A 25,795-nucleotide genomic window follows, 5' to 3' on the forward strand; every position below is an offset into this window, starting at 1 on the left:
AAACAATGAATTTTGTGATGTGTGAATTATATCTCAATCAAAAAAATTCTGAAATAAAAAACAAACCTACGTGGGCACTGCCCAATTCCAACAGGTGCCTGCACCAGACCTTGCATGGGGCCCTCGTTGATGGATTGTGGAGATTCTCAGAGGAGGGGCTAGGGCCGGCTCGATAGTGTTAGGGTCTGGCTACTCAAGGCAGTGGCTAGTTACCAACTAGTAAGGACATACTTCAGCATTTTAAGGATGAATGTACTGGCACATATCCACTGACTGTTAGCTCTTACCTCTGCCTGAATCCTGTGACTTCTACTCAGGCTTCCCAGATTGCCACACGGGGAGCAAAAGGAAGCATATGTACCCCACATGTGACTTGAATATGACTATCGTAACACCAGGAAGTTTGTGCTCTGCATACTCAGAATTCCCAAGTCTGCGGGCCAGGAGCTGCTAAAATCAGCATTTCAATCAATATTTTTGAGTAGGGTCTCACAGAGCATGGTGGAAGCATGCCTAGTTCTACTGAATCATATTATAATGCAGTACAAAAGCTTCTCTCTCCCCCTCTCTCTTTGTGATAAGGGTCCTTTGTCTTCTCCACCAAGCCTCTGTTGTCTGTCCCAAAGCCATTTTCCTCACCTGAGTTCAGAAGTCCAGGAGCCTGTCCCAGGTCTCAGAGATGTGGTCTTGGAGGTGAACTCTCCCAATTCAGCAATTCTCTCAGCTCCTCATCATGCCCGTACCCACAGCAGCTTTGTGTGGTGGGGCCCACTGTATCCCTCCCAGGGAGCTATCTACATGGCTCAATGCTTGGGAAATGAGATTTACATGGGAGAAGGGACGGCGTCTATGTGTTATTTATTCGGTGATATGCCATCTCATTGCAAAAAGTGTTTGAGGTGGTTTGCAAAACTATACACAGGCAATGCAGCAAGATGAATGGAGGGGATGGCATTCTCTGGAAATGGGGGGAGTAAGTGTGAGGAAATAAAATAAAACTAGTGGCAAGATTAGACTATTAAGTGCCTCCTACTAGAGGGAGCTTACAGATTTGGCTCTGGGCATCCTACTGGCCAAAGCACAGAGGTGAACTTCCTAGGCTACAGGCTACTGTTCAGAGGAAGAATAACTTTTGTAAATGTTGTGGCCCAACAGAAGCTTCTCCCACAGCACCTCATAAAGAGCAGAGTGTGGGATGCAGGATTACACTCCCCAGCATCCTGAAAATAGATCCAATGGTGCACCTCTTAGGAGTGTTGCTTAAAATATCCTTTGATGTAAGTCACTGGCTTCATGCCCACACCCACTTCACGAAGTGGGCGGGTGGGTGGAAGAGAGAAGCTTTCAGAGCACCCACAGGAGCCTTGTCCTACTCTGGGGAGACCCAGGCACTGCCTGGAAATGGGGAGCCTTTGGGGAACTCCATTGCTGAGGACGGGTGGAATTGTCTTCTCCCATCCCAGTACATCCCACCTGGGGCCTTCCCGGTCAGCTTTTGCTGCCAGCAATGCCTTTCCTATCCCACCCCCACTCCCTGCCCAGGCTTTTCCTCCCAGGCTTATTGGAACTTGATCATGTGAGGCAGTAAATCATTGATGTCCAGAACAAATCTCATTTGACGTTTTTATTTTGACTCTTCTGGGGGCCTTTAATTAGCAGGATTGCAGCGCCGGAGATTGCTCCGATGGAATCTGTATTGCTCTTGGTTGGCATGATGGCTATTGAAGGTTCTCCAGTTTCTGTTTCTGGTCATCTAGGAAAGACTCTGATTAAAAGTGATTAAACCCCTTAATAAGGTATAATAAAGGGTGGTTGGCAGTGAGTTTATATGGATTAAAAAAATGCATCAGAACAACTCACTCCCAAGAGTCCAGTAGGCGTTGTTTGCAACCTTGGCTCCTACACAGCCGTGGCACACACTGCCACTGTGTAGGCATCCTCTGCTGGCATGGCCTCTACCCCACAGCTCATGCAGTCAAGGTGTCCTTGACCATATGGCCTACAGCCATGGCACACACATGTGCAGTAGGCAGCCATGATGTTCTCAGTCCTGTTAATGGTCCATGGCTTGGGGAAACATCAGAATATGTGATGGCTGAAGCCAGAACTCTAGTTAGCATCAGGTGCCCTGATTCTCCCAGGTCCTGAAGTACAGGTTGCAGCGAAATCCCCTATTGGTATAGAATACACTGAGCGGTGGCTCTCAACTGGGGTGATTCTGCCTCCCAGGGGACATTTGGGAATGTCTGGGGACATTTTTGGATGTCCCAATGAGGGGGGATGCTACTGGAATCTCATAGGTAGAGGGATGCTGCTAAATATCTTAAAATGCATGAGACAGCTCCCCACAATCAAGAATTATCTGACCCCAAATGTCAATAGTGTTGAAGCTAAGAAATCCTGCACTTTAACTTTCAAAGCAGACTCCCATGTTACCTTGTTTAAAGCTCATAATGGCCTGGTGAGGGAGAAGGTATAAAAGTTTTATCTCCATTTTACAGATTGAAAAACTGAAGCTTAGGGAGGTAATGGCCCTGCTCTGTCCCAATGGGCCAGGCCACCTGATGGATCATCTAGTTCTCAGTCTGCTGCCACTTGTACAGACGCATGGGTTGATGTGAACTTTGGGGTCTCTACAAGTGTCCAAAAGGGGTATAAGTTTCATCTAAGAGCTTATGGCACATCTCTGCAGAAACCATTACCCCAGGTTTCTTATGTAAGAAAGATACCCCAATTTCCTATCTTCCTCCTGGGTTTCAAAGAACGCATATCCATCAAAAGTACTGGATGGTAAGATAATGGTAAGACTTGATCACACTTGATATTTGGGAAGGAGTAAGGTCTTTACAGTGGGTGAAACATGATTATTTGCACAGTCTGATACCAGTTCACACATTCAAATGCTTTGTGGGCCCATGGTTTGTTGTGACAATGGGGGGGGGGGGGTGGTTTGGAGTTGAGAGCACATGATCTGCCAAAAACCATCATATAAAAAAATCATGCACTCTCAACTATCTGTGTCCCTATCTGGGTGTATATTTGTAGGTGGGGTACCTTTCAGAGCCAGTCAATTTAGTGGAATAATAAACCTAAGAAGGGTCACACAGGATGATGAAGATATAGCTGTATTCACACTCTCATTGCCTGGGAATTTGGAAGGATTTGTAGTATCAGGAGATTCTATAACAGAGTTCAGAGCAAATATCTTGTCGTTTTGCTGCCCTGTCTCTCTTCCTAGGGCATGTCTGGCTGCGTCACTGCACGTTGCTGGTGGGTCGCGTTTGGAATTAGGATCTAATTCATGCTGCTTATGGCCAGGCACTGAGCTGTGCATTTCACCTACATATCTGTAGCCCCTCAGACCTCCAAGAGAAATATGATTGTCCCCATTATACAGCGGAAAGACTGAGCTCAGGGGCTGACGTCACTTGTGCGTGGTCCACACCTGGGTGATGGCGGAACTAGAAGTGAAATGTAGGATTTGCTCCTTCCGCTTTATCTGTTCCCATGTTAAACAGTCACAGCAATTAAACCTTACTCTTTTCTCCTTAATCAAGAAAGACTGTCTCCTCCTCATTTGCAGAAGAGGAAACAGGGCCATCAAGGCGTTGAATGAGATGACTATGGTAACAGTCTAAAATCTAGAAATTATATCTCCTGTCTCCTAAGGCAGACAGTGTGCTTAGAGGGGTAAGAGACCCAGGGAAATCCCCAAAGAATTCATCCCCACACAAGAAATTTCCTTAAATAAGTTGACCTAACATCACTGTCAGTCCTTCCACTAATCAAATCTAAAGCGACTCTACTGTGAACGGAGTGGACTGCAGTGCTTGGAGATGAGAATTACTCCATGTGCTGCAGTGCATACCATGAAGAGCATCATTTACCGGCAAGTGTCTTGCCTTGGGTCTGATGAAATACAGTCAAGGGTTTAAGTTCCTAATCCCTACTCCAAGTGTTGCCACACTCCCTTTGAGGGTTGCAGGCTGCTCTCCTGGGTATGTAACGAAAGCGTCCCACACCTGCTCTTTTTCACATGCCCCAAATTTTGCTAATGGTCCTATCATCAGTCACACTGAAGAGCCCTGGGGCTGCCCAGGCCCCACGTCCTCCCCCACCTCCCACATTTAATCAGATGCTAAGTTTCTGATTTGCATAAGCTGCCTTTGCATTTCTTTGCAGTCCATCCTCTTGGCTGTCCTTCCATGAACCCAGTCCTAGTTTATCCCTGTCCAACCTGCTTCCATCACCCTTTAACCCAGAGGTCCACATTCTATAGCCTGTGGGCCCAATCCAATCCACCACCCGTTTTTGTATAGCTCAGGAACAAAGAATGGTTTTATTTTTAAATGGTTGGAAAGTATCAAAAGAAGAATCGTCTTTCATAACACGTGAAAATGATATGAAATTCAAATTTCAGTGTCCATAATTAAAGTTTGTGAGAACCCAGCTATGCTCATTCATGTCTCATCGTCTATGGCTGCTTTCATGCAACAACGTCAGTGTTGACTTGTTGCAACAGAGACCATATGGCCTGTAAAGCCAGAAATATTTCTTATCTGGCCCTTAACGGAAGAAACTTGCAGGCCCCTGCCTTACCTAGTCCAACCACCACTGGTCCCCTGTTTCAAATCCTTCCAGACTCAGTCGTTGACCAAATTCCTGAAGGTCCTTCATCATCAGACCCAAGCTAATCGTCTCCACTTATTTCCCAGTAGGAACTCTTTACTCTCCCTCGGATGTATCTCGTACCTTCCCACCAAGACCATCATTCAAGTGGTTCTTTCTGCTGGGAATAACTTTTCCTTTCCATCTTTTTAGAAATCTTCTCTCTCCTTCAAGCCTCACAGCAAATGCCACCTGCCCTGAGGAGGTTGTCTCCCATCATAGTTAACTCCTAGGAAGGCCCTACCACTCTTGGATGCTGCTTTCATGACCCCAGGTCCTTTCTGTTACAGCTGGCTGTTTCAACCGAGGTCATAGGGCCCTAACTAGGGGTGAGGTCCCTAAGGGCAGAGGTGCCCCACGCCCTCTAGCACAGAGTTGGTGAGTGCAGCCTGTGTCTGCCTGCACCAGGGGCTCCCAGCGCTCCCTGAGACTGCCCTCTCGGGTGGGTAATTCTGTAAATTTATAGGACTTTCGTTCTTCCAAACCTACGTGACAATGTTTTGAAAGTGGGAAACAGAATTCAACATTGGGAAATTGATTTTTAACGTTAAGTAGGAGGGTCATTGTCATGCGTTGACGCATCATTTAATCTAAATCTTTCATCCATGTATCCACCCATGCCATATCTTTTCATCCATCAATCTATCTTTATCTATCTATCTGTCAGTTTTCATCCATCTGTCCATCACTTCATACCAGTCCCCACTTCTAAATTCTCTCCACAGTACAGCTCCACTACTGTCACTTGGTTCGGGATGCCCCATGCCTATGACATTACTCATAGGTAGCCCCCCGACACTGTTTTCCTGACCTCCCTGCTGAGCTGGGTCCTCATTGTCCCCTTCCTCCTGCTTTGTTTTCCAGCCAAATTATACTCTGCTTTTCTAAAAAAAAAAGCAAATCCTGTTTTTAGTTTGCTGGGGCTGCTGTAACAAAGTACCTCACAGTAGGTGACTTGGAACAGTAGAAACTTATTGTCTCACAGTTCTGGAGGCCAGGAATTCGAGATCAAGATGTCAACAGGGCCACGTGCCCTCTGAAGGCACGTCAATCTCTGCCTTCACGTTCACATGGCATTCTCAGTGCATGTGTGTGTCTATCTATGTGCCCAGATTTCCCCTTGTTATAAGGACACAGTCATATTGGTTTAGGGCCTACCCTAATGACATCGTCTTAAATTGATCATCTGCAAAGATATTTTTTCCAAGTAAGGTCACATTCTGAAGGACTAGGATTATATTTTGGGGGGACACAAATCACCCCACAACAATCCCCCGTTTACTGTACTTTGTCCATGCTGCTCCCGCTGCTTGCAATGCCCCCCATGCATTTCTGCTCAGTGACAATCTGTCCCACCTCCTCTTTCCCCCTCATGTGTGATCACTCCTCCACTGAACTCCCACAGCTCTAGGTGAGGACCTCTCCTGACACTCACTAGAGTAGATCCCTCGTTATAATCATTTGTTTTAGGACTCTAGTTGACTGTAAACTTCCAATTCCTTTTTTGTTTTTTGCTCCTGGAAGATTGATACTCAGGTGTTTGCAAAATTAAGCTTGGAAAGTAAAATTAAGCTTGCAACAGTAAGCTTGGAAAGGTGTGGCCTTTACATTCTTGACACTGGATTTTAAGCCTCTTTTAGGTAGTAATTGCGTCTTACTCATCTTGGTGTCCCTTCTCCCTTTCCCCAGCTCTGCATGTGGTGCCATGAGTACAGGAGGCAACATGTGTCAGCAGTTTGGAGATTAGGAGCACAGTGAAAGCAGGATTTGAGTCTGCATTTGCTGGTGTCTGCCACAGAGTCTGTCATTGCAAAGTGCCTGTCATTGCACTTTGTAACCCGTGAAGCATATGTCTGCTGCTCTTAATCTGGCTCTTCAGCTAGACCATGACACGTCCACTGCCCAAAATGAATGAGTTTTTTTTTTTATTATGTCTGTGTACAGCCGTGCCTTCATCAAATTAAGGAAGTCCCCAAGAAAGGTTAGGAACGATTGCTCTTTACAAATATACAGTGGGACCCTTCTTTTCCTCTGTCTTCTTTTCGTCTTTTCTTTCATCATCATCTTCAATATCTTCATCATCATCACTAATCGTTGGAAAGCAACTCATAGGTTTATATTATTTAATTGTTAGGGCCGTAAATTTAGACTATGCCAGCTACCTGATCCTATTAGCTATACCCTGCTCTAAGAAAATCTGCTTAAAATTGATATCACCCAGGGATTTGGGCTTTATTGATTACATTTCCTGCTAGACTCCAGCCTTTGCTTTTTGCTCATCAGATCCTAGACAATATGGCCATGACCCTGATGAAAATCAGGCACCATGGGGTGGTGGATGGACTTAAGGACTTTAGTTCTGGGAGGGCCACGTGGTCAAGTCAGGGGTAGGAGGCACTGATGTTAAGAAAACAATGTTTTTTCTTTCCTCACCTCACAGAGTTATTTTGAGGCTAACATAATTGTTAAAAGTTTTTAGAAAAAGAAATGCTTTGCAAATGCCAAGATGCTATAGTAGGACCTCGAAATAACGTGGCATATTGTTACCAGATTCACACATACACACACGAGTCATGTCACATGGTTCTAAAAGGCAAGTTTTCTATTCTCTAAAATCCTCATCTATCAGATGGGAAATAGAGCTATTGGATGTGCTTCCTGCTTGGGTTTCAATAGAGCAGAGGGGGTAAGTGCATGGGAGCTGGGATGAGAAAGCCTGGATTCAAGATGATTCTGCATCTCATTAACAGGGCAACTTGGCATGAATTACTGAGCATCTCTGCCCCTTTTGTTTTCTCATCCACAGACTAGGGACCATAGCAATTCTCACTTCATAGCGATGCTGTGAAGGTTAGATGAGGAAGTCCATGCACAGTACTTAGTTCATTGCCTGGGCATGTGTAACTGCTTATAGATATTGATTGTTAGGTTTTTAAAAAATGATTCTTATTGAGCAATGAAAAAGAAATACATCAAAAATTTCACTGTAGCATACATTTAAAACAGTTCCAGGTAACAGGGAAGAAGTATCCCATAGAAATTCACAGTGAACTGCCAAGTGAGTTATACAGACAGTGAGATTTGAGCTGGTTATTGAAGGATTAATGGGAATTGGATGGAAAAAGTAAGTTAGGAGATAAGCATTTGGGACAACAGAATACCATGGAAGCAAGGACAGAAGCTAAAGGGTGTGAGGTATGGTCAGCTTAGAGTTTCTCTGAACTAGAGATTGTGAATAGGGGAGCAGTGAGTGACGGGGCCAGAAGTTTTGGTTGGAAACAGGGTGTGGCAAGACCAAGATAGCAGCCTAAGCCATTTGGGATTCATGCAAAGACACTTTCAAGTCACTGTTGGTTCCTGAACAGGGTGGTGTGTTGGTGAATGTGATGTTTTGGTGCTATAATTTGACAATGGTGTGTCAGATGAATCAACCTAGGCATCGGAATCAGAGGAAGATGTTACAAAGCCCAAGAACAGTGGCCCTAGAATTGAGGTGGGTCATGAGGAAGCATAAACCAATGCTTGTTAACCATCTAATGTGTTTCGTGTGCCAGGCGCTGACTTGATGCTTTTCTTTTTTTTTTTATCACCACAACACCTGTGAGATAGATAATGATATTTCTGATGAAAATGATATTTACAGAAGGGGAAATTGAGGCTCTGAGAAGTTAAATAGTTTACTTAAGGTTTTAAGGTCACACACAGCTGGTAGGTGGTAAAATAGAGATGTGAAACCCAAGTCAATCTGTCGCCAGATCTTTCTATCATACTTTGCTGAAGTGGGGATCCAGTAAAAGGATGTGTACATGAGATACTGCAAAGTAAGTATTGAAACCTGATGTTTGATTAGATAGGTGGATTTAGGAAGACATTGGCAAGAAATGAGGATGACTCCAAGAGTTTGTGCCTGGGTAATTTTAAAAGTATGGTAGTGATTTTAAAGAATTGGCCAGTCAGGAAGGAAAATTGTTTGGGTTGGGGATTATAGAAATGTTGAGTGTGTGGTTATGATGCACAATAATGGAAATGCCAAGTAGCCAGTTTGCATTGTGAGAACAAAATTTGGAGGAGAGTTTGTGGCTTGAGTTAAAATGTTAGAAGTCATCCCCCTGGAAGTGGATATTAATGATGGACTGAAGAGGGAGATGTGGAGAGAGAAGAGCAGATGGCTAGAACTGCACATTCCCACACTTTACTGTACATAGGAATCACCTGAGCATTCTGTTAAAATGCAGATTTTTGATTCCATGGGTTTGGAGAAGAGCCTGAGATCCTTCATTTCTAACAAGTTCTCAGGTGATGCTGCTGTTGCTGGTCTGAGACTTTGGGTAGCCAGGGGTGAAAACACTGATTCTTGAGAAACCGTCATAGGTACAGGTGGAGGAAGAGAAGCCAGCAGAAAGAAGGGGAGTAAAAAGGTAGAAAGATGACTGGAGTGACACAGTATTATAAGTGTCATGGGGGATGGGGGTGGTCAAGATGCCACATTCTGTGGAATGATCAAGGTGAAGCAGAATGGATAAAATCTGGTCATGGGGTAACTATTGGTTACTTTCAAGAGGGCAGTTTCTGTGGAAGGAATAGAACTTGGATTATGGGAAATTAAGCATTAATGATCTGTGAGATAGTGGAGGTTATAGTGGAATCAAATCATACAAAATGTTTGTACCCAAAGGAACTAAGGAAATGGGATGATAGCAAATGGTTTGGCAAAGTGGAGGACATTACTCCATCCTTTACCAGGTGAGAGACGGGGAATATGGGCATACATGGATTTGGCACATGTGCACATACTAAAAGACAGAAGTGACCATATATTGATTTCTGTAGAAAGGGGAATAGAACGTGATTGATGGAAGATGCTAGAGAGACAGGAAATAATTGAAGAAGGAAGTTGGAGATAGGGTTGAAGGTACTAGTTAAGGAAACAAAGAAAATACATTTTTTCTCTAATGTAGAAAGAAGGAAAAATAATTGGACTGTAGTCAAGCTTGCACAGTGAGTTCATGCTTTAGTGCACCTCCTCTGCTCCAAACATATAGCAATGAAATAAAAATATAAGAACACATAGCTGGACCTAAAAACAAGATAAATAACCTGATGGACCAGAAGCAGTACAGAAATGAAAGGTTGATGGGCAGAACTACATTCATTCATTGCTCCAAGTCTGGAGGCAAAATGTAAGGTCAAGAATTTATCTGTGGACGGTTTGGCAGAGTTATGTGTGCTCCAAATTGTCAGGGGATCAGACATAGAGTCACTACTTGAAGCAGTAGGCTGGGGACTGTCTTCCACATTGATGAAAAGAGTCTGAAAAAAGAATGTTGTGAACCCCTATATGACATCACAGCTAATAGGAATCTCTGAGCCCAAGGAAGTAGGGGAGATGGGATAAAGATGGAGCCTTTGAGATGATGAACTGACTTAAGCCACACAACTAGCTGAAGACTGTTCTGTTATATCCCAATGCAAATCAGTATGAAAGGGAGAAACTATTCAATAAAACCACGAGGAAAAATAGTTATATTATGACCTCATACCAGTCACAAAATAAATTGTAAATTCTAGGTGAAATTTAAAAGTAGAACTTTTTATTTTAAATAAGCTTATTCTTTTAAAATAGCATTACCCTTTAGGAGTCCTAGCCATCATTATAGGATGGGTTTGGAACTGACGTTCTAGGAATCTTGATAGGGGCAGCAATAACAACAACAACAACAACAACAACGACATTAGACAGTGATAACTGAGCACAAAAGGAAAAGAAAAAAAAAAAAGAAAAACCAGAAAAAACCCCATCCCACTCAAAATGAACTACAATTCAAAATGATGAAATCTTTGAGGAAAAAAAACAGTGAAAAGGATGCTTGTTATCATGGCATTTATTCCACAATGTTCTAGAGATCCTAACCAATGCAATAAGACAAGAAATGAAATATAAGAAGTGGAAAGATAGATGACCATCCTTATCATGAATGATATGATCGCCAGACATGAAACATCAAAAGGTATTTATAAAGCAATTATAGAACTAATTAGAGAGTTCAACAAAATTACTAATACAAGATCAATGAACAAAAATCAATATATTCCCTAAACACCATTAGAAAAGTTAACTGAAAACAAATCATATTTACAAGAGCAAAAATGAAATAAAATGAAAAAAATGAGGTTAAAAAATATAAATGCAACAAAGGATATGCAACATCTTATGGAAGAATATGAAATATTAATAGTATAAAAGAAGAATGAGTAAATGAGCGTATATCTTGTTCATGGATAGGAAGAACCAGTGTAGTTAAGAAGTTGGCTCTCCCCCAAGTCTATAAATTAAGTACACTCCCAATAAAAATCTCAGCAGAGTCTTTGAAGACACTTGCTTGATAAGCTTACTCTGTAATTTTTATAGAAGAATGAAAGACAAAGAACAACTAAGGTATTTCTTTTAAAAAAGATAAAGATTGAGGGGACTTGCTCTAGTAGACAAAAAGACTTATAAAGTTACTATAATTAAGACAGAGGAGACAAATAGGTCAAAGCATAATCGTTCTTTTGCACTCAGAAAACATACATGCATATGTATGTAGATATAAAAATAAATAGACAGATGGATAGATATGTGGGTCTGTGTATATTTTTGATATGTCATTGCAAGTCAGTATGAAAGGGAGAAACTATTCAATAAAGCCACATGAGGATAAATAAAGTTATATTATTACCTCATACCAGTCACAAAATAAATGATAAATTCTGGGTGAAATTTAAAAGCAGAACTTTTTTTTTAATAAGTTTTTTTATTTTAAAATAGTTTTAGATATACAGAAAAGTTGCAACAATAGTACAGAGAATTCCCTATGCCCTTCACCCTTGTAATCATCCTGTATCACCATGATACATTGTCGTAACTAAGAAAGCAACTTCAGTACGTTACTATTAACCAAACTCAGTACTTAATTCAGATTTCACCAGTTTTGCCTCAAACGTCCTTTTTCTGTTCCAGAATCCTATCCAGGACACCACATTACATTTAGTTACCGTGTTTCCTTAGTCTCATCCATTCTGTGATCATTTCTCAGACTTTCCTTGTCCTTGATTACCTTGACAGTTTTGAGAAACACTGTTCAGACTTTATGCAGAGCGTCTCCCAATTTGAGCTTGTCAGTTAGGGTCATGGGTTTTGGGCAAGAAGACCGCAGAGGCGAGCGCCAGCCTCATCACATCGTGTCAAGAGTATATGCTCATCACGTGACCTCACTGATGGTGCTGACCATGATCACCTGGCTGAGACGGTGTTTGCCAGGGCTCCCCACTGTAAAGTTAGGTTTCTCCCCCTGCCATACTCTTTGGAAGGAAGCTGATAAACAGCACACACGCAAGGTGGGGGGTTAAGGTCCACCTCCTTGAGTGACAAGTCTTTACATCGTTTATTTGGAGTTCTTTTCTAAGGGAGATTGTTAAATGTAGTACTTTTAAAGGAAAGGAATACATCCTTTGACTTTGAGCGGGAAAATCTTAAGATATAGATTTAAGTAACATAAGGGAAAGGTTGAATGCATTTGGCTACACTAATTTAAAAACAAATTTATATAAGATACCATATACAAGGTTAAAGGATAAACCATAGACTGAGAGAACAGAATTCCAATGCATGTATCCAAGACAGACTTTTCATACAGAATAAATAGCAAACTTCCACAAATAGAAAAGACTAACAACATATAGATGTACACGCACATTATATATACTACCATATATATGTGTGTATGTATGCACGGATGTATATTATGTATATGTAATGATAATTATATATAATCTATATGCACGCATACACATTTATACATAATATATATATTACACACACATATATACATAACATATATATATAATACATACACACAATGAGGAAAGGATATGAATAGACAGTTCACAGAACAAGAAATTCCAATCGAGATGATGTGCAACCTCAGCGGTAATCAGAGAAATGCACTTTAAAACTACAAGGAGAGAACATCTACCACTCATCAGATATTATCAGATACTGGGATACAGGGTAAGAAGTTCATCCATTTAGTGATTACAGAAATATGAGTTGGTACCATTACTTGGCGGAAACATTTAGCAATACCTTGAAGGCTTTCTATACACTAAATCATAGGGCTATCCTCTAAACTCATTCTTCTCAAATGTTTTTCTGCATCGAAATCACCTGAAGAGCTTGTTAAAATGCAGTTGTGGATTCAGTGGGGGCTGAGAGTCTCCATTTCTACCAAACTCCCAGTGGATGCTGATGCTGCTGGTCCACACGCCCACACTTTAAGCAGTTACAAGCCTCTAGAGCAGAGGTCAGCGAATGGTGGCCCGTGGGCCCAGGGCCTAATCTGGCTTCCGCCTATTTTAGTCAATGAAGTTTTATTGGAGCACGTTCCTCTGTTTACATGTTGTCTGTCTGGCTGATTTCAGACTACAATGGCAGAATTTAGTAGCAACAGGGACTGTCTGATGTGTATAAAGCCTAAAATATTCACGATCTGGCCCTTTACAGGAAAAGTTTGCCAACAGCCGCCCTAGGGAAACTCTCCCGCATGCCCATAAAGAGACTTGCATAATAATATTTATTGCAACTTTTTTGGGAATAATGTTAAATGGAAATAAATGTCAGTTGGTAGAACATCAGATATTTTGTAGTATATTCACACGGTGGACTACGTCAGTTAAAATTACTGAACGAGAGGCACATGTATCAACATGGATAAATCTAGAAAACATCCCTCGTTTTAAAGTTTAAACTTAGGCAAAACAATACTATAACTTGCTTATGGATATATACCTATGTAGAAAAATTACTAAAAGATGCCTGGGATGATAATCATCTATTTCAGGACAGTGGTCACCTCTGGTGAGGGATGAGAGCAGGAACAGGACCCTGCATGGACTCATGTGGGTTCATAACCAGAGGTGTAATGTATTACTTCTCTCAAAAATTTGGCAAGTAGATATCAAAATATTGTAAATTGTTAATACTGGGTGATGGGCACATAGTTTTGATATTCTGTACACTTTTCTGATATTTCAGATATTTCAAACGTTTGAAAAGTGTAGAAAGAATCAAGACAGGAAAAAGTGTGCAGAATAGAAAGACAAACATTTTGAAGTGCAGAGAGGGAATGAAGACAGAATAAAATTATTAACACCTGAGGCTCTCTCTTCTCTCAGTTAACCAGGAGGAGATGTCCCAGGATTACAAATTGTTCCCCATATGGTTAATTTTTGGAATGGTAAACAGATTTTGCCATGAGACTAATTTTACTCCGTGACACATGGAGTATTTTGATTCTAAGAGGTCACTTCCTCCATGTCATTGAGTGCAAGGAATTTCCTTTTCTCTGGTTCTAACATTTGACTCCTTTAAACGAAGCTCACCTTATCATTGGGACAATCTTAGAGGTACCAACGGCAAAGCCCCTTGGGCACATCCTCCTCCTTTGGAGAGTGAGCCTTGAAGTTACCCCCAGGGGAGTCGTAAGAGCCTTCAAGATTCCTTCAGGGAGGAGCCTTTCACTTTTGTCTGAGAAGCTCAGTGTCCCTGCCCTTTTATCTCATCTGGGCATGGATGCCCTCTCACTGTGACTTCCCGTGGGCATGACTCCATGAGCTGAATCACGTTTGGGGTACATTCAGCCTCAGCCCCCTCCCTCGGAGCATGTGCATGCAGCTGGAACCAGACTTGGCACGTGGACCAGTGCAGTCTTATTATTGATTTTCCCAGCAGTATTGAGACGACTTTGCAGGAAGAGGTACTGTGTACTGAACTCAGGGATCTCAATTCAACACTCTTAGCCATGAAGTATACAAGAGGGATATTTCAGTTCCAAGTACATTTCAATATTTTATAGAACCCTTATCGCATGTTTGTTTTTATAGGGATATGAGAATATTTTGGGTCAGATTGTGCCCCATGAAATATAATAGCTGTGTTAAAGAGTCCAACTAGAGGCCGCCCGGTGGGTAGTGGTTAAGTTCATGCACTCCAGTTTGGTGGCCCTGGATTCACGGGTTCGGATCCCAGGCATGGACCTATACATGGCTCATCAAGCCAGGCTGTGGTGGTATCCCACATAAAATAGAGGAAGGTTGGCACAGATGTTAGCTCAGGGATAATCTTCCTCACCCCCCCACCCAAAAAAAAATGTCTGGCACTTGAGAAGATTTGGTCAAGTGCCTTACATGTGTCAAGCAATGTGGAAGGCACAGTCAGCTGATGATACAAATGCCACCTTCTCCCCCAACAGCAGTGTTGTAAATTGTCTCCAGCATACTCTCTTGTTGGGAACCTGATTTCCAAACACAAAGCACCCTAACCCATACAGTTCAGTCTGAGATATGTTTTTCCCTCTAATGTAGATTTCCAGCCCTTCTTTCTAATCATTAACATGGCCAGAGGGAGCCTAAGTTTGGTCATTATAGGGACAGTCCCTGAGGCTTGCTGAGCTGGCATTCCCTGATCTTTAGTGCACAGTTCAAAACCTGCTGGCTTTATGTTTACTGTAAAGTTTTTAACTCAGATGCTAAGATAAACCATGTATGTATTATAAATAAGCAAAGGGGCCAGGTGGAGGATAATAAGGAGTGGTGGGGCATATGGCAAACTGGAAAACACACTTCCTGTCTAAATAGAGTGGTCGCCACTTCATTCTAGCTGATTATCACTGAGTAGAAATGTTGGCCCAGCATTGCCAGAACTCTTGGATTTTCAAGGGAAGCTAGAACAGGGATATTTTAAATGTGAAATCTCTCAAGTTTTAAATGTTGGCAACTAAGTAAAAATTTTTTTAAGAAACTGAACATTTATTCTGAAAAAAGACACATCCTAGAGCCACATATGGCCTGTAGGTTAGGTTTGCAACCTCAGAATAACAGAGGAAAAGATCTGAGAGTCTTAAGCAAGCTAGTTTGTGGGCCAGGAAGCCTAGGCATTTGGGTCTCTGGCACTTGGGTTAGTGCCACCAGGCTTCTATTGAGTCCGATGGAAGGAGAAGAAAGAACTTAGATTGGAAAAAGCAATAGGCACATCAGGAGGCAAAGGTTCAGAACAGAGCAACTATAGCCATACCCTGGGGACCACTAAGACTTCTTGGTGACCTTCTTCCCATGACCTTGGAGGGGCACCATACAGGCAGGAAACAAAGCAAGAGACGTCTGTGAGGGAGCTTTGCTTTACCATAATGGACTCTTTCTTGTCCTGTCTTGTTCACATAGTGGCCTAGGGAAGGGTGCTGGGGAGAGATTTCTTCTGGGCACCAGGCTTGGCTTCCTAGGAATATTCTCAGATATTCCACACTCTTGCTATGGGTGTGACTATGTTCTGAGTAATTGTTCTTCTCTCCAAATCCATTATTGTCTCTCTTTCATGAGGTTTATCTGTTATCCTTCCTAAGCTGAACTCCCAGAAGTAACATCAAAATGAAGGAGTCAATGTCTAGATAGAGTTGGGATTCCTTTCTTGGCAGGTCCCAATACACGCAGGGTGTTATTGTGGGAGTGGTGGATGTGGCAGGCCAGTAGTGCAGAAACTGAAGCAGCCTGGGCAAGGGTTAGATGGGCATCTGCTGGAGGGGGGGAGGGCCAGATGGGGATGCTCATCTCCATAGCTAGGGAAGCTGTTGACAAGGAAAGAAAACTGGCCCTTCATCTGGGCCTTACCGAAGGAGCTAGAGCTAAAGCCCTTCTTCCCCTGGAGAATGTGCCCACCACTGCTGCCTCCATTTGACATCCATTTCAGCCTCCTTTTCCTGGATATTGATTTTCAACAAATGGAAGCCATATTACAAAGTAGTTAATTATAAGGACTTTGGGGTTACGAAGAGCTTGGGTCAATATCAGACTCTGCCATAAAGTGAACTTGGATTTTTTTTTTTTTTAATATATTACTGAGACTTAGTTTTCCTACATATAAAACGCAGTTAGTGATATCAGCATTTTAAAGATACTAGGGGATCCTGAATTAACTGTAGGCAGTGCCTGGCCCTGTCACTAAGTTATATAGACCTTTGGATTCCGGGGTGGTCAGTGATCCATCTGATGGTGGGATTGGTATAGCTGGGCAGTGCTTGGGGCTCCCTTCTTTAGCCCATGCCTACCTGCAGCATGGGTCAAAACACTTCACCTTTTCTTACCCCTTTGGGAAAGGTAGGGAGGCTGTGTCAAGAATGCCCCCTGACTGGGGTCAGGTGCCGAGCAGGCTCCCCATTTCTGACATCTATCCTGTTTCCTCCTTCTCCTCTCACTCTCTCTCTGATCAAGGATCTGAGTTGCCTTGTGCCTCTGGTTTGCTATTATTAAGCACCCATGACCTCAGCGCCAGGACTCCTGTGTATTTCAACCCACTCATGAGTATAAAGTGCTTTTCTCACAGCAAATGCTATGTGAGTGCTAAGCGTTACTGTGATGTAGCAACTTTAAGATGACAAACGAAGACATTTAAAGAGGAAATGTTGGAAAATAATCCAATAGAGCTCCATTTGGTATTGGGCTGTTTATCAAGGCCATAACCTAAACCACTTTATGGAGTTAGATAATAAAATTATAATGTTGGATAACAAAAGGAAGAAGCAGGGACCAGAAGGGAGGCCTTGTGAATCCAAAGTTGGATGAAGAGCATGTAGGCAGAAGAGGCAGGGATGTTCTTCTTCCTGCCAGGTGCTGGGAAGCGGGTGTCTCTAGATTCTCAAGACCAGAGCACAGGAGTGGGGCCGGGGTGAAAGCCCAGAGATGGAGAGATGGTTAGGATCTGGGAGATTGTCAGAAAAACAGAGAGGTTGAAGGTCTAGGCCATCTTTTATGTTGCAAGGCCATAGGAGCCCACTTCTCTTGCTCTAATGAATATTAAAGGACTTGCCCTTGAAGGTTTAACCAGGTTTTAGCTCAGTGGGATTGGCTCCCAAACCTCCCATCCAATCCTCAGCGCCTCATCTCCCCTAGCCTGCTCCTTCACAGCTTAGCTCCCCTCCCTTTCCAAAAAATGATCACAGAGTCTCTGGCTCCCTTCTCAGGAAATAGATACCTGGAGAGTCCTTGAAGACCAGGCCGTGTTCTGAGTTAGAGAGGGCCTACACGTAACTTGGTGCTGGATGAATCTGGGGAAAGCTGTTGACAGATGGAGGAAAAGGTTAGCAGTGGGGGTCCGTGGGCCACTGGTGGGAGAGGCCTTCTTCGCAGGTGTATTTGCCCCTCTTTGGCCTTCCCTCTGCCCATCTGTCCCTTTCCCAGTCAGTGGCCGTGGTGGTCCTGGTCTCCCCTGCCCTCCCCCCGGCAGATGCCTTTCCTTCCTGCTCCAGGGTTCTGAGGAGGAGGGGGAGGAATGGAGGATCTTGGAGCTGTGCCTCTTATGCTATCAGGCTTCAACATTTAGAATCTTGGAAAGGCTCCACCTGGGAAAGAGTTCCAGAGAAAACAAACTGCAGATCCCGGCTCATATGGGAAAAGGCTCATGTTCACGGAGGCAGCTTCGGCGACCTTGGCACAGGCTTAGGCAGGCTTGGCCCCTGCATTTAATGGATCTGACATGGAGCCTTCCAGGGCTCACGGATGCCACACGGCCTCCAAAGGAGATGTCACTCTCAAGCCATGGTGATATCTCTTCCATAGGAGTTGTGGTCCTTGGGTCTCCAGTGAACCAACAGCTTTTGTTGTTCTGACTGTTTACACCCCAACTAAGGCAAGAAAGATTTTAAGCGGCCAAAAACACCCTCTCGTCTCTTCCTCATTCCCCCTCGTCAAGTTATCCCTTTTGAAGATTAACTAAACTTCTTCTATGGGAGAGAAAGTGCCAGAAAGAGGGTCTGGGGACCTGTAGGGTCATCACTCAAGTCCTAAGAATCGTCCTTCCAGTCCCAGGAATGGCATCCAGACAGAGCAGCAGTGGTGGGCACGAGTTCAGGGTGCGCTGGCCCCAAAAGGGGAAGGGAGCAAGCATGTTAGGGAAAGGGGGCATGGAGTTCATGGTGATGGCAAGTCTTTCTTCCCTGTCCCTTATACAGTTCTTTAATGACACTGTGCCATATTCAGCAGATAATGTATCTAGATTTTGTGCATAAAATAAACCAGGTGCCCCTACAAGGAAAGCAGGGTGGGTACAGAAGCTGGGAACACCTGGATCTCTGTGTCTGTGCACTTAAGAAGAATACTTCCCTACATTTTTGCGCTTGGGGCTCAATACTGACCATTAATTCCCCCATGTCTGCCTCTTCTGCCAGGGGTCTTTTCAAACATAGACAATCATGGGATATTAAACTTGAAGGACAATAGAGATCATCTAGTCCCATCAACTCACTATATATATGAGGAACCTGAGGTCCAGAGTGGGGAAGTGTCTTACCCAAGGTCACATGGTGAGTTACCTCCTTTGACGTCTTTGTATGCAGTACAGACCCCTCCCCCCACCAATGTTGATTCTTAAGATCTTAAGATCTCATTAAGTCTCCATAGGTCCCAGAAGACTGAGGGATGACTAGGCGCCCAGTGTGGGATTGGTACTAGAATCCCGTGTGTTAGAGGAGTCTTCCAGGGGAGGCGGCTTCACAGGGCCTAGGGGAGGGATGTGGGAGAAGCAAGAGAAGAGCCATGGGCTGGAGACAAACAATGGTGTCATGGACCTTCCAGGCAGGCTGCCCAGACCGAGGCCTTCCCTTCTGCCTCAGACCCAAGAGAACCCTTGTCCCAGGTTTCACAGGGAAATGATCACAGAAACGTCTCATCTGGAAATTGAGCCTCCCTCCAAACATAATGTCATAGACAAGCGAAGTTCCCTCTGTCTCCACAAATCTGACCCCGCTCCCTGAAGAGGGAGGGCTCCCAGCATCCAAGATGACTCCACTCTGCTTTGATCATAATATGTTTGGGAAAGGAGGAAAGTCTCAATGCAACCAGTTCAATCTCCCCCCATCACGTTTCCAACATCCAGCCGCCCATTATGCCCTCCACATGTCTACACATAGTTTTCATGAAACGATAGGCTTGCTCCTGTCTTGTCTGCACACTCACACACGTAAACAAACACACTCTTTACAGACATTATTTGACAGACATTATTTTGATTTGAGGTTGCTTGAGAAACCTCCTTCTGGAGATTTGATCAGGAACACTCACATCTCTGGATGTCCTAATTCAGTCCATCATGGTATGGCCAGAAAGGAGCTGAGTTATCATGGAAGCCCTCCTTGCTTGAGCCTGCCCATGGCCCAGTAGCCAACACCATTATTCCTCCAAGATAATTCCATTCCCTATAAGACTTAGAATTATGAGAAGGCTGAGTGATCAGCCATCATTTCCTAAACCTTCCACTGACCTGATGAAATGAGATGAAAAAGTGAAGGAGAAAGAGCTTATGTAGTTTTGGAAGTATAGCGCCCCTACCCCCGGTGTGGTCAAAGGTGGTCTACATGGTTCCAGCTCCTAGGATGAGAAATGGCCCTCTGGTATCCCTTAGGAATGTAAGAACAGAGAAAGCATTCTCCTCCTGCGCTATAGGCCCCCAGTGACCCTAGCAATTATGCAGACCCTTCTCTCACCTACCTATCGGCTCATCGTCAGGGGCTCCTCCCCCTTAGATGAGGCTGCTCCTCCTCTTGCATGACAATCCAAGGCCAAGCCCCCAAATGTTTTGCTTCCTTCCCTTCCTCGGTTCAGTGGAGGCCGCAGCAAAATGGAGTGTTTCCAGTTTCTCTGACCATGCCTGGTTTTAAGTTAATCCCCTCCTCCTATCCTTCCCTTTTGCTGAGAATACGTTTGGCTGTTTCCAATATATCCGTATCTGTATGGCCAGTTCTTCCCGCCTTTTAAGCTCCCTCTCTGCTTCCCCTCCTAGTTTTGATCTTCTTTGGGGGGTTTTGGTTTTTTACTTTATTTTGCTTTTTTCTGTTTTTCTGTTTTTTTGTTTTTGTTTTTTATAGGTTTCAGAGAAATTATGTTGAATCCAATAAGCCTTCCTGGACATTCCAAGCCTCTTAACCATGGCATCTATGTTGAGGATGTCAATGTTTATTTCAGCAAAGGACGTCATGGCTTTTAAAAACTCCTTTTAAGCCTCCTTGTTTTGATGTCACCCTGGTAGGCTGGGCCCTCTGAGAGGTTGGAAGCTCTAGGCGTTGTTCTCTTTGGATCCGGGGATGCTAAGTAGAAACTGCATGAGCCACCGGTGCCCCCGCACCCTTTAACACCACCAAGACGGGTGTTTTCCCCCATCGACCACCGGCAGGGTTGCCCTTTCCTGCCAATCATCACTGTGCTCCTTTTTTTTCTGGCCTCCGAGGCAGCCCCTGCCACCATCTTTAGAGCCAATAAAGAGAATTAAAAACCTGTGCAGCAGGAACCATCTTTTAAACACATTAGCCATTCTCTTGCTTTCCAAAAACGATCCAACCACTACAAGAAAGCCTGATGAAGTCCAGCCGTGCTCCGGCCTCACTTTCCCTGCTTGGAAGCGTGGGCTATCCCTAGGATACCAGGCTGTCCTCTTAGTGACCTCGTCGCCCTGCAACCTCCAGTGGGGAAGAGCAACTAAGCAGAGGTGGAGACGGCGCGGTGAGAGGAGGGGGAGCCAGGCCCAAGTATTGGCACCAGATTAGGTCTCAGAGGCAAGAATGGAAACCAATCATTTTCTATATTTTTTTTGGTGGAGAAAACCATACTTTTTTTGGACACACTTTCCCCCTCCTTCCTCTTCTCTCTGGAACGGCTCACAGTGAGTGTGACATTAGCAAACTCCTCGGAGAGGAGGATTTCTCCAGGCTCCTCCTTGGCCCCTAGATCTGCAGTTCCGACAAGCTTTGGCTGCAGGAGGTCTTGCCCGTGAATTGGCCATCCTACTAGGACTGCAAGGGACCGAGGGAATCAGGGACCAAGGCCCTTCCTGCTAGTCCATGATCCCGGGATTGGCTCTCTTCCCCCACTTTCACTTATTCTTGACTCTGAGAATTTTCGGAACCCAGTGGAATCACCATTTCAAGCCCAAGATGAACTGAAGGGGAAGAGAAGTAAAAATGGCCTCCTCCAGCCCCTCTCATGGCACCAGTGGAAGTGTCCTCCTGTTCTCTGGTCAATATATGTGTTTACTTTGCTTGCTTTGACTCATGCCTTACTCCATGGCCACCCTCTCCCAAAGAGGGGCTTTGTTTCCCCCAGTTTCAACTTGATCCTCTGGGGAGAGGGGAGGGGATGACGGAACCTTGCTTCTATAGGAAAGGCCTAGTTGTAGCACCTGAACCTCTCCCAGATTTGCTGCCACATTGGCTGAGTGGACCTCGGGCCTGAGCCCCGCTCCGCCCACCCGTGGTGCCTCCATTGTGGGGTTGTGGGAAATCAGCACAGGCTGCCCCCTTGATGGTGGAGAGCGTGGAGCGCAGGGCCTCCCATGGGGAGCTCTTAGGACAAAATGGGGGTGGTTTTAACCCACTAAGTTTTGAGGTGGCAATGCACAGCAATAGATCACAGATTCTCTGCCTTTGGTTAATTTACATGGGAGTTAAGACTCCCCGTTCAAATTTTCCTTCCTGGGTTCCGTGGATGGTGATTTTTCATGTCGGGTTCCCAGGTTGATTCTACAGGTGCTCCATGGGTTTAAAAACACGAAGCTTTCCAAGTTCTTGCCCCATATCTGGGGTGGCCTCCCAGGCACCTGAGTGTCCAGAGTATCACACTGGGATTCAGGTTTTCCCCAGGCCTCGAGGTGTGTGTTTATCTGGCCCCTCCAGGTCCCCGCCATCCTGCTCCCCATTGCTTCATGTCAGGCTCTTCCCCATCGTGTCCTGCCCACCCCTTGGCCGAGGGCCTCCTCCCGAGTGTGGCTTTAAGGAGTAAGCTTGAGGATGATGTTTTTTAATTATTGTAAATCATTACCTCATTTCCAGCCTCCCAGGCTCCATCCATCCCAGCATCTTTTATTCTGTCATTTTCCTCACCTTGTGCTATGACAATGGGGCGTTGTGTTTCCACAGAGACTTATAGGAGTGTTCAGTGTATAGTTTCTTAATAAACACTTTATTTTCTAATGAAACGACTGGATCAGACCTCTTATTTGGCAATTTTGCAAAAAATATTAAAGATATAGAAATTCCAGACTCCCCACATTTCTTTTTTCCTAGTTCAGTTACTCTTTTAAAGAAGTTTCCTAGCTCAGTCCTGTTCACAAAGGTGTTTACAATATGTTCCATTGAGACCCCTCCAGATAGGTCAAAGCCATACAGTGAACTGTTTCCTCATCTTACTGAGGAAGAATTCGAGGCCCAGAGAGGTTGAATGGTTCACCCAGGGTCACATAGCACAAGAGGCAGAAGCAAGATTCAAGCATGACTCCTCCAGACACAACTCAGGCCACTGAGACCCTCGCCTCTTTGGTGGCTGGGGGGCTGTTCTGTTGTCAGGGCAGCCGAGGCTTACAGAGATGCTGCCTTCAGAACTGATGTATAAGGGGTCTGGGAGTGGGATGGGGCATCCTTTATCTTTGGTGCATCAGCAAGCCAGTGGGATTCTCCCTCAGATGGAGTGGTTTCCTACCTTCTCTGTGGATCTTGGGAAGTGACCTTGCCAGAGATCTCTGGGCTCACAGGCCAACGTGCTGACCATTCAGAGACACACCCTATACACACCCACATCCACAAATACACGCACACATACACACTCAGGTGCACCAGACTCTCATGGCAGGTCTCATGTGGGCTGCCAGCAGGGAGGAGGCAAAAGGGTCCTGGAGTCCTACTGAGAATAGGATGCTGAGATGAGCTGGCACGTCTGTCTGCACTGGGGTCCTGGGCCCTGACAGCTGGAAGGGTTGAAATGCCTTCCTTAACTTTCTTTTAGGAGGCAGGGACGTGGGAGACTTGAGCGACAGTGGAGGTCGGGGGCTGGGGAGGGTTCCTGGGTGCATCCGGATCCTCCACTGGGGCTCAGCAGGCTTTGCTGGAGCTTGCTTACTTTGGGATAGAGGTGAGACAAGCCGGGTGGGCGAACTCAAGGTGGAAGTCCAACAGGGAGCTGTCAGGAACTTTTTCTACTTACTCTCACTTACTAAATCTCCCATTTAAGACTAGTTTGGGTTGAGCCCCTGCCCACCCCAAATGCAAGCTCCTCTCCTCTAGAGTGGCCTGGGTAGGGGTTGCCCCAGCTCTGCATCCTCCAGTTATCAATGGTTCCAGGGTTGGAAGAGGGATGCCCCAAGGGTTGGGACTGTCCTTGGCACCATGCGGATACATAGGTTCAAGGAAAATTTTTATTTTTAATAAGAGAGAGGTTTGAGTTTTGCTTTGTTCTGATGCCTAGGGGCTGTTGATGCCGGAGAGAAGAGGCAATGATCAGAAATGGCCCCTGAGAAGATGGTAGGGAAAAGCCCCGTTGCTCAGGAGGAGGGGCTGGCACCAGCCACGTGGAAGGAGAGCTCTCCGGATGTGGCAGGGGCAAGCGGAAGAGATGGGTGTTTAGAGATTGAGGGACAAGGAAGTGAGGGAGTTCTTCTGGTGGCTTCTATTTTGCCTGCAAACACAAGACCTTGAGCTGCAAGTGAAGAGATCTGAGGGGGGTTGAGAAGGTCCTATGGCAGAGGGCAGGGAATCATGGGGAAGTTGCCCAGGCAGAAGGAGGACCCGGCTGGGACAGGAGAGCTATGTTTAGTGTCCAGGACTCTGTTTTCTGTTTTCCTGCTGAGCCCTGAAGTCTGGTGGCCTTTACCCCAATATCAGAGCCCCTGTGATGGTCAGAGCTGGCACAGGGTAGACCTGGAGAGTTGACCTCAGCCCGGAAGCGTGTGGCCTGCACCGGCTTTGCCCAGGGATGCTCAGGGCCCAGCAAGACCTGCAGCTCCCTGACCTTCGGGGTTTGGAGCAGTGCAAACAGGATTTCACAGCATCCTCCTTGGACTCTGGCTTCCATTCTGGTCCTGCAGCACAGGTTCCCAGCTGATGCAGGCCGTGAATCCTATGTGCTTGCCTGGTGCTCTCTGGATCTTCATTCTGGAGGGGGTAGTTGAGGGCCGCTGGCTCTGAACCCTAGTCCCTGAAGCCTGGAGAGGGGGGAACTCACTGTGCCCTTAAGATTGTGTAGGACCATGGTGAAACCAGATGAGGCCTTCCAAGGACAAGCTCTAGAAAGGCCCTGACTCTCTCACTAGGTTTCGTGGCCGGATCCTGGAATTGGTTGCCAAGCACCAAAGCCCGGGTCCACCTGTGGAGCATGAATAAGAATCATTAGGTCGAACTTATGAAGCACCTACTCAGAACCAGGCACGGTCACCTACGAGGAAGCCGAGACTCAGAAAGAGTCAGTAAGTGCCTGGGGCTTTCATAGCTGTGACCACCAGAACCAGGACTGACACAAGGTCTCCTTGACCTCGGACTGCTCTTGGCTGCTCTGCTCCTCCCCCACGCCAGCCCATCTTCTGCTGCTGGGGGACTGCAGCCCCAGGGGCTCCATGATCACTGTGCCCCCTACCCCCTCTCCCGAGATGAAGAAGTCTTTCAGGGGTCTCTGGGTCTAGATGCCATCCCTAAATTTCTTCTGGAACCACCTGAACAGGGTGATTTTAAGGACTCCCAGAAAACGTCTGCAATGTCCTTCCTTCACCCGTTCTAGCATTTAGTGACCCCGGATGCCTGAAAGTGTGTGGTTGGTCTTAGGTCAAAGATTATTCCCCTGGTTTGCATACGGTGAGATTCCCAAACAGACAGTGGGGCGTCTTTGATGTCAGGGAGGACTTGGATGAGACACGCCTGATCCTCAGTACGGTCGGGGAGGCTGTCCCAGTCCAGGCAAGTGTGAGCAGTTTCAGACAGGAAGGTCGTGGCTCCCCCATCACATTTGAACTTTCTTCACCCTGCCTCAAAGACCTCCTGTGTGTGGGAGCTCAGCCCTATGCTTCGCACCCAAGAGAGGAACAGATGCTAAGCAGGTTCAGTTTGTTACCCAAGAAGCTGGCCTCGGGGCTGCCCTGTCTCTCCCCTCTTGTCTGGGAATTCCTTTCTGCAGCCAAGCTCCCAGCAGCCACATGCTCCCCTCCACCTCCCTGGCCACAGGTGTGAGCTCAGCACAGAGGGTATGCGCTGTGACACGTCCCCTGGCTCAGCCCTGTTCCCACAGGTCAAGC

At 45.3% G+C, this 25,795-nt stretch overlaps 1 protein-coding gene across 6 annotated transcripts in view; it reads left to right on the forward strand.

Moving 5' to 3' along the window:
- Positions 1 to 25,795, forward strand: part of NTRK3 (neurotrophic receptor tyrosine kinase 3) — a 364,056-nt gene that overhangs the window by 244,635 nt on the left and 93,626 nt on the right. The window contains exons 13-14 of one of the 6 annotated variants that reach the window (XM_023650421.2): positions 18,921 to 19,055; positions 20,616 to 22,717. The exons of 4 other annotated variants lie outside the window; for them this stretch is intronic. In XM_023650421.2, coding sequence (XP_023506189.1) covers positions 18,921 to 19,055; positions 20,616 to 20,734 — 254 coding nt within the window. In that variant the 3' untranslated portion in view covers positions 20,735 to 22,717. Of the gene's footprint in view, positions 1 to 18,920; positions 19,056 to 20,615; positions 22,718 to 25,795 lie in introns of those variants that run through there. One more of the 6 variants, XM_023650423.2, reaches the window with a different exon arrangement.

Source organism: Equus caballus, chromosome 1 (assembly GCF_041296265.1).
Source record: "Equus caballus isolate H_3958 breed thoroughbred chromosome 1, TB-T2T, whole genome shotgun sequence".
Taxonomy (NCBI): Eukaryota; Metazoa; Chordata; class Mammalia; order Perissodactyla; family Equidae; genus Equus; species Equus caballus.